At 36.4% G+C, this 9,654-nt stretch overlaps 1 protein-coding gene across 1 annotated transcript; it reads left to right on the top strand.

The window, feature by feature from the left end:
• Positions 1 to 6,951: 6,951 nt before the first annotated feature.
• Positions 6,952 to 9,447, top strand: LOC143632211 (8-hydroxygeraniol dehydrogenase-like). The gene is made up of 5 exons (XM_077100781.1): positions 6,952 to 7,049; positions 7,323 to 7,436; positions 8,139 to 8,643; positions 8,960 to 9,113; positions 9,245 to 9,447. The coding sequence occupies exons 1-5, from the start codon at positions 6,952 to 6,954 to the stop codon at positions 9,445 to 9,447; spliced, it is 1,074 nt and encodes a 357-aa protein (XP_076956896.1).
• Positions 9,448 to 9,654: the final 207 nt, after the last annotated feature.

Consider the following 9,654-nt stretch of genomic DNA (forward strand, 5'->3'; position numbering starts at 1 on the left):
GCCACCGGACAGTCGCGAATTATGTGGAGGTATAGGGCGCCAAAAGACAGTCATATCATTTATCATGGTGAACCCTATATTCCAAACATTCCCCGAGACTTTATTGGTTGGGAATTTGACAGCACTACGGGTGAAGCCGTCATACACTGCAAGAATATGCATGAAATTCGTGTATTTGACGAGCACGAGCTGATGGGTCTGCACACGGTAGACATTCTGAAGCTCTACAACTCACCCTTGCGCACCGTTGAGGACATTGGTCGTCAGAACACAGACCGGATAGTTGAAGCATTCAACAAGTTCATCAAGAGACTTGTTGAACTTCCACTGTCTGAGAACGAATGCTTGGAGTATGATACCGACGGTTTCCAATACTAAATACTAGAGGGAGAATGTTAGGTCCCGTTTTGTTTTATTAAGTCTTTTGTATTGGTTTTTATGTATTGGGCTTATCATATTATTTTTGTATGTAATTGGGCCCAAGGCCATTTGTAAAGAAGCTGTAGGTCCTCTAAATGGATCTCAAGACTTGACTCCGATCAATCCGTGTTGTTGGTTAGCGGAAATCACCAACGACACTCGGATCTCGGATCTTAGTTTGTTATTACAAAAGAGAGAAAATAAGAGGAGAGGTTTCGGAAAGAGAGAGAGAAACTTTTATGTCTTGGAGTGAAAGTGTTTGAGAGTTAGTTGGATAAATGGGTTAAGTGGCCCTTTTATAGGGTCCCCATTTATCCAAAACTTACAAAATAAACGTACAAACTAAACGTACCGAGTACGTACTACACCGACTAAAAGCAAACTAAAATGACATATACAATCCTAAAAACAATATAGAATATTGGCCCTACAATCTCCCTCTAGGATTGAGTATGTCGAGGAACCTTCGTCAAGTTCTTTGCTTCGTCTTTATTTCTTGAAACTTAGTACTTGTCTTGATCCAGGATCTTGAACCAGATTGGATCTTGAACAATTCTTTATTTTCCAGTCTTATAGACTTGAAATTCAATCTTATTTTCTGGGAAGGATCGGCAACAGCAAATTTTAGAAACATCAGATGCGGGAGGCTCGACATCTAATTTTCTCTTGTTGACTTTCTTGAGCCAACTTGTTTCTTTCCTTGTCTTCAGATACAATCAGTTCTTTTTTTTTAGGTTCAACCACCAATTTTCACGTTCTCGTTTTCTTTTTAAGTGCTTCAACATCTGCAACTCCAAACAGACTTGATCTTGATCTACCTGTCCATGTATAGCTGCACAAACCTTAGAACGATAAGATTCGCTCACAGACTCTCTCGAGGGTCAAGAAGAAATCGTTCATAGGCCCTCCCAATTTCAATCCCTCAACTTGTAAATGATTTGTTTAAGTCCCAGATTTCCAACGAACTTTGCATGAACGACCTTGATAATAAAACACATGATTTTGAATGAAACAAAGTTTAATAAAATATGTACTAACATAATAAAAACTTAAAATCTTTTTGGCATTTTCATATATTTTAAATATAACGAAAATATATACATATCATTTTGAAGTTAAAACTAAAATAAAACAAAATCCAAATAAACAATAAAAGATAGGAGTAAATATGAAATTAATATTATATATCAATAATATTTATAGAATTTTCTAACGATTTTAATATTTTTATGAGAAAGATCACAACATGGAATCACATTATCTGTTAACGTTCTAGATCACACTTCTATTTGGACATTATTATGCCAAGAACCCAAAGTCGATTGTAGATATAATTTGTCCACTTTAAACTTAACAAGTATTTTAATGTCAACATAATATGTTAAGGTACAATTAGGCACAATGCTTGTGTGGTCCCCATTTAATTCGACAAATTACAGACTCCATCATACCTCGGGCTTAATTTGCTTTCACATGTCACCTCAACTTGAGTTAAACCTTTCTTAGTTGATCACAGTAATCTTATTAACACACTTGACACTTTGACTTTGTGCACTTGAAACTTTGTACACTTAACTCGATCTAGAAAGATTAAAATAAAGCAGAAGTTCAGGCCATAACAATCAGGTCGGATAATACCATATTATCGCGCAGAGAAAGTCCGAGGCTTGAACAAAAGAAAGAAAATAAAAAAAAGCAGAAGATTCAGGGCCTTAACAATCAGGTCGGATAATACCATATTATCGCGCAGGAGAAAGTCCAAGGCTTGAATCAAAATAAATGAAGAAATAAAGCAGAAGTTAAAATTCCTAGAACTGACTCTTTTTCTTGATTTTTCTTTTTCTTTTCTGACTCTTTTGTTTTTCTTTTTCTTGCTTTTATTGACGCTTTACTTGACTCTTTTCTTGACTCAATAAAAATTAAAAATGACACTGATTTTTCATAAGACAACTGTGATAAGGTAAAGAGAGGCTTGGGTATGGCATGTTTAATTGCATTTCAGCCTTCATTAATATGACTTTAGTTGGAGTCGGCAACCGCTTCATAACGTGTAACCACTAGCATAGGCAGATATTTAAGTTTATATCAATATGACACTTACTCATTTGTCAAGCCTATCTACACATCACGCAATGATCTTGTTGGCTTTTTATCTACTCTTTTCATGTGCTAGAATCGTTAGAGATAATCTCTTATCATATTCCAATGGTCGGATCAATTTCTCAAAATTTTAAAAATTTTAAATATCCGACTCCCTCTAAGCAGGAGCTCCCTCTAAACGGCACAATTTCTTTTAGATTTTCTTAAAAGTAAGATAAAATATTTTTGGTAAATCGAATGATTTTTTTTTGCTTTTCTTAAGATGAATTGAAAATATTTTTGGTGAGTTAAACTTAACTCATTTTCTCCCTCTAAAATTGTGACATATTTGAAAAATATTTACAATTTTATATACAAAAAGATAGATAGTTTATTTTAATCAAAATTGATCATGCCGATCTATTCGACCCGAAATTCAAATCGAGCATGATCGATGGTTTTAGTGAAAAGGTCAGCAAAGTTGTTGTCAGATGGACTATCTTAAGCATATATTATCACATTGTATGACAAAGTTGAAGAGATTCAAACCGAGATCCAACAGCTGATGTTGGATCCATCACTTGAGAGAAGCAGTTGGACGAGGTTAGTTTGAGAAACGCTCAAAAAGTTGTTGTTGAATCATTTAAACAAGGCTTCCCTTCCATGAAGTTTGTCCTCCCATGTCGCTTATGAAAGACTCGAATCCGCCATCAAATGGTTTAACATCAAATAGCAAGAGTTCGTCTCCCATCATATGCCGGGTGCAATCACTATCTAAGTACCTAATACTATTGATAGTCCTCCTTGATTGAACATGCATGCACTAAGCTTTCAAATAGACATGGGTTCCCGGGATACTTTTGTCCCGGGAAGGTCAACCGTAAATCAACCAAACTTGATTTTATTTCCTGAAAACCATTTATTTCTTGTTGGAGCCTCACTTGATGAAGAGCGGTCCTTAGGAATCCAAGCAAAAACTTGTTCCTTGGTTTTGGCAATTTTGGACTTCTCTTTTCTTGCTTTTAAAACTGTTTTTGGTAAATCCTCAGACTTTACAGTCTTTGGACCCTTTTTGATTTTATCCTTCTTGGTTTTCCAAAAAGGTTTCTTTTTGTGTTTTAATTTATTTACTTTGGATCTCACATCCATTTCACTAGCTTCACTATCAGCTTGATCAGTCCTTGAATCAGGGCTAATAAAAGCTCTTTTTGGGGACTGACTAAGCCGCCTTTGAATATCAAGCTGTTGCTTGAACCAGTGCTTGCAATGTCTTGCAAGGTGAGAAGAGTGGCCACACACAAAACAACACTTCCTCCTGGGAGTGCCAAAGAACTCATCTGAACTGTAATGTGGTTGGTGTGGTGGGAAAGGTGATCCATGGAAAGGAACATGATTATAAAACACATTTGTATAATATGGATCAACAAAATTTTGTTGATAATAACCATAGTAGTTGTTATCACAGAAGTTGTATGACTGAGGGTTTCTTGATTGATTGGTTGTTTGAGAAAATGATCGTTTATTTAGTGGAACATATTTACACGACGTACTTGTCTTTTCATTTTCAAAAACTTTGCTTTTACATGAATTATCCTCAGTCTCACAACTTGATGATGAACAACTTGATATGTTCACCTCAACAGGCCTACTTTCGTTGACACATTTCTCAACAAAAGTTTCATCACAAACGACTTCATAATCTGAGTCAGAAGAAGAACATTCACTTTCATTACGTACATCATTACAACTGTCTTCACTAGTGGTTTCGCAAAATACAGTTTTTGATTCCGACATCAAACATCCCAACATGGATTCACAAACTTTATTACAAACTGGATTGTTAATAGTTTTAGTTAGATCCACACATGATTCAAAACGTGGTTCTAACTTTCTTTTTAGCTAACAACCCAGGTTAACCGTCCCACATTCACCACCATTTACATCACCAGCTGCTACACAAGACACATTGATGTCAGATTTATCAGATGATGGGACTGGAGCAGTAGTTTGAGAGGCAGCAGGAACAAATTTCACAGGCATTGGTATTCTACCAACCCCGTATTCCATTTCTTCCTCTGGAAAAGTATTATAGCTAAAGTGGGGCAAACTGGTGTAGTTATCATTGAATGGTGGTGGTACGGCAGTGTAATCGTACCCCAACCCCACTTTAACATTAGTACTTCTCTGGGCTCCAATAAGATCATCTAACTTCTCAGATGATGCCTCAAATCTTTCGACTTGTTTTTCCTTTTCTTTCTTATCAGAAACTTCAAGTTTTAATTTCTTAATTTCTTCTTTTAAATCATTAATTATGTCTTTATAATAAATGACATTATGCTTTTCTCGAAAAATTTCAAGTCTAAGATTAGCTACATCATCGTGATGAGTTTTAATCTTTTCAACGTAGATCTTGTCAGCTTTTACATATTCAGCATTTAACTGACGAAGTTTTGCATTTTCTTTCAAAACTTCGTATTGATGATATCTATAGTATGTGACTTTGTTGATGCATGCTTGAGAACAAAGATTGTGATTTACCTCATTAGCTGGTGATGTGTCGGGAATGATAGGACATGCATGACTAATTTTACTGGTAGCACTTGTCCCAACTTTATTTTCTTTGAACTGATTGTTCATTTGGAGCTTATCTTCCATTATTTCAAAAGACTTGACGGTAGAAGCCAACTCTGAGAGTGTCATGGTATACAAATTTGTGGTTCTTTTGATGGTAACCACATTGATGTTCCATGTATAAGGCAGTGAACTCAACAGCTTCATGTTGATCTGAAACAAACCATTGGTGATACCAACACTTCTCATTTTGGGGACGAGTGACTCAAATCTGTTGATGAGAGAGGAAATCGATTCTCCTTTAATATGTGTAAACATGTCGAATTCTCTTTTCAATATTTTTCCTTTGGGCTTTCTCCCATATCCAGATTTCCTCTAAGCTTAGGTTCGTAAGACATTTTTTTTAACTCGATTAGATTTTTATTTTTATTTTTTGGAAAGAAAAAAAAAATTTTAAGTTTTTTTTTTGCTACAGTACCGAGTCGCTACAGTGTTTCGCATGAGTTGCTAAAGTACCGAGTTGCTACAGTCCCCCCCCCCCCCGATGCGAAGCGATTGCTACAGTACCCGTGCGAAGCGAAGCGGTTGCTACAGTACCCCCCGTGCGAAGCAAAACGATTTGCTACAGTACCCCCCCCCCCCCCCCCGTGCGAAGCGATTGCTACAGTACCTCGGCAATGCGATTGCTACAGTCCCCCCCCCCCCCCCGATTGCTACAGTACCTCGGAAAAGCGACTGCTACAGTACCCCGATGCGAAAATTTTTTTTTTCTAAGAATATAGCACCCAAACTTCCAAAAAGTCAAAAAGACTTTAGTATAAAAATTAATAAATCGGCCTAGATCTGAGTTTTAAGCCGAATCTGAGCTCAGACACAAAACCTTAAAATACTAAAAACTTGGATTTAGTGATTCTCGTGTATTTCCAAGGTGTAAGGGACTCCAAAAGAGATGAGTAACACGAAACCAACCTCAAATCCAACAAAAACTAAGATCAAAACCCGAAAAGTTTGACCCGAAAACCACAAAAAGTCGAGCCGAAAGCTCTGATACCACTTGTAGGTCCTCTAAATGGATCTCAAGACTTGACTCGGATCAATCCGTGTTGTTGGTTAGCGGAAATCACCAACGACACTCGGATCTCGGATCTTAGTTTGTTATTACAAAAGAGAGAAAATAAGAGGAGAGGTTTTGGAAAGAGAGAGAGAAACTTTTATGTCTTGGAGTGAAAGGGTTTGAGAGTTAGTTGGATAAATAGGTTAAGTGGCCCTTTTATAGGGTCCCAATTTATCTAAAACTTACAAAATAAACGTACAAACTAAACATACCGAGTACGTACTACACCGACTAAAAGCAAACTAAAATGACATATACAATCCTAAAAACAATATAGAATATTGGCCCTACAGAAGCCCATTGGGCATGTGGAAATAATACAAAGTTCTCATGCATGTTTTTCTATAAATAGGAAGCATGCCATGAGAACATAAGCTTTTGTCAAATTGTCTAACTTCTACAACTTTCTTTCTCTTACCCTCACTCTCACTCTTCTTAACCGAAAATAAACTTAAGATCCGAGACCAAAGGTGATCCGATGTGATATTCCGCTAGTACCGAGTTTGGTTGATCCAATAATAGTTATTAGATCCACCCCCGTTGGGACCTATAGAGTTTTATATATAAGGTAAGAGTTACAATAACATGTTAAGTTTAGCAATACATTAAAAGGAAATCATTTTTAAAGCATCTCATATTTAGTTCCAAATTTGTTTAGACGAGTAACAAGTCGGACATGCATATATAGCGCTATATATATACCACACACATGCACACATTTCTCCTTCAAACGCTCACATTCTCTCTCACACACACCGTGACCAGCCATGGGGAGTTCACCGGAGGCTGAGCATCCAGTTAAGGCCTTTGGATACGCCGCTAGGGATTCTTCCGGCCTACTCTCACCCATTAAGTTCTCCCGTAGGTATATATGATCTGTTCGTATATGTTTATGCGTTGCATGTCATGGTTTGTGTGTGTGTGTTTATTATTTATTTTTATTTTCTTATTGCTTCGTTAAGGGAAATTGATCGATCCATATATTTCTATGAAATAATAATCTTAAATCCATGAAAATTTACGAGTTTTTTTCTTCTGGTATCATATATAAGATCTATGTACACAATGTGTGTATATGTATTGAAATTATTGTTTTAACTTATTTAATTTTGAGTTTTGATAAAAATGAATATTGTAGGGAAACAGGAGATGAAGATGTGAGATTTAAAGTGTTATACTGCGGAGTCTGTCACTCTGATCTTCATTCTATCAAGAATGACTGGCACAATGCCAAGTACCCCATGATCCCCGGGTAACAATAATTAACATCTATGTTTAATTAACCGCTTTTTTAAATGTTGTTTATAGGCACGTAAATGAACCAAAATAACGTGAACAAGCTACGCTTGTTTGTGGCATTGCATTGTTCGGGCTTCTTTGTTTAACTTACGAATGAAGGGACACTAACACTTATACACAGATTTTATTGTGTTTGCTCAATAAGATGAATCTTAATGAGCATGTTTCATGTTTCTGTTCTTTAATCTATGTTCCTTCTTAATATTCTTAAGGAACATAAACAAATATCCAAGTTAAAGTCTAAATACAATTATTTAATTATTATCATATGATTCAGAAATCCAAAATTTTAAAATCAATGATTAAGTGTATACACCTTTAATTAGATCCATACAAAAATTAAGCTAAATACAAGTATATGAATATTGGTTCTAAATTTGGTTGGGACGTTGGGAAGTGTCTGGTACCAATTAGCATGAGTAATAACTAGCAAACAAATGAATTCAGATGAATATGGAAATAAACATCAACTAATGTTCACCGACACGAATGGATGGGATATATATTCATGCCATTCATTTACATATAAACAGAATGGCCAAGACCTTTGTTCCGTTCCCGGTATTAATAAACAAACTTCCTGCTTAACGTTTCATGGAACACTTGAACAACGCTAGTTTAAAGGCAGAATGCTAACTAAGTTGCTTCATTGTAGCCATGAGATTGTGGGTGTGGTGACTGAGGTGGGCAGCAAGGTCAAGAAAGTGAAAGTTGGAGACAAAGTTGGGGTGGGCTGTATGGTTGGCTCGTGCCGTTCATGTGACCAATGTGATGCTGATCAAGAGCAATACTGCTCAAAATCGGTCCAGACCTACAACAGCCCTGCTATTGTAACTTACGGTGGCTACTCTGACCACATGGTTGCCAATGAACACTTCATCATCTCCTGGCCCAAAGACCTTCCACTTGACGGTGGTGCGCCTTTACTATGTGCTGGGATTACTGTTTACAGCCCGATGCGATACTATGGGCTTGATAAGCCCGGATTGCATGTTGGTGTGGTTGGTCTTGGCGGGTTAGGTCATGTAGCTGTTATGTTTCTTAAAGCTCTTGGTATAAAGGTTACTGTGATCAGCACTAACCCTAAGAAAAAAGAGGAAGCTACAAGTAAACTTGGTGCTGATTCATTCTTGGTCAGCCGCGATGAACCCCAGATGCAGGTAACACTTGTAACTACTAGAGTTAATTACACGGATGGATGCTCAATAAGATTTACTCATATTGCATGTTTGCTTCACTATATTCTATAACCATTTGACCCTGCACCCAATCACATGTTAAGAAGTTGGTTAAAATGGCTATGATTTTCCATTAGTATATTCTATTCTTGAATGCATGAAACCAAAATATTCATCATAGAATTACATTGCACACTTAAAAAATAAATGGTGTTAAAGAGAACTTAAACATTAAACAATCGATCCCATATGATTCGGTTTGTATATATAATTCTTAATTGATTACATGTTTGTACAGGCTTCTGTGAATACTATGGATGGTATTATTGACACGGTTTCGGCTGATCATCCTCTACCACCTTTAATCAGCCTCCTAAAGCCTAATGGCAAATTGGTTTTAGTTGGTGCTCCAACCAAGCCACATGAAGTACCTGCTTTCCCTTTGTTGTTGGGTATGAATCTGTTTTTTCCTCTATGCATGGCTTGTTTTGTTATAATTCTAGCATATACAACTTAACACTTTCCTGATCAAACTAATGTTTTGATGTTTGAAATCTGAAGTCTATTTTTATCATGATTGTAGGGAGGAAGCTGGTGGGAGGAAGTTTGATTGGAGGTATGAAAGAGACACAAGAGATGATTGAATTTGCAGCAAAACACAAGATAACAGCAGCAGTTGAGGTCATTCCCATGGACTATATCAACACAGCCATGAAGCGTCTTCAGAAATCTGATGTGCGTTATCGCTTTGTTATTGACATCGCAGACTCGCTAAAGTCCACCTAAGTTCTATTTGTAGTTTCGATTTTGTTTGTGATTTGGCAGGATATATATCTATTATTTTTTCTTATGTTACGTTATATATATTTTTGTGCTTTCGTTATATAATGATCGTATCCGTTTATTAATGAGAATAAAGCCTTCTCAAAGGTTTATATCAAATGTTAATACAAGTTTCAAGTCTGTTAAAAATGCTTATATGATTAGTATAAT

Source organism: Bidens hawaiensis, unplaced genomic scaffold (assembly GCF_021521415.1).
Source record: "Bidens hawaiensis isolate Kalapana, Puna unplaced genomic scaffold, B.hawaiensis_p1.1 tig00006386_1, whole genome shotgun sequence".
In the NCBI taxonomy this organism is placed as follows: Eukaryota; Viridiplantae; Streptophyta; class Magnoliopsida; order Asterales; family Asteraceae; genus Bidens; species Bidens hawaiensis.

Bases quoted from the DNA above. Each gene is read 5' to 3' on its own strand.
- LOC143632211 (XM_077100781.1), top strand. From the start codon at position 6,952: ATGGGGAGTTCACCGGAGGCTGAGCATCCAGTTAAGGCCTTTGGATAC. The intron at 7,050-7,322 runs GTATATATGATC...TGAATATTGTAG, and splicing joins CCCATTAAGTTCTCCCGTAG to GGAAACAGGAGATGAAGATG. The intron at 9,114-9,244 runs GTATGAATCTGT...TCATGATTGTAG, and splicing joins TGCTTTCCCTTTGTTGTTGG to GGAGGAAGCTGGTGGGAGGA.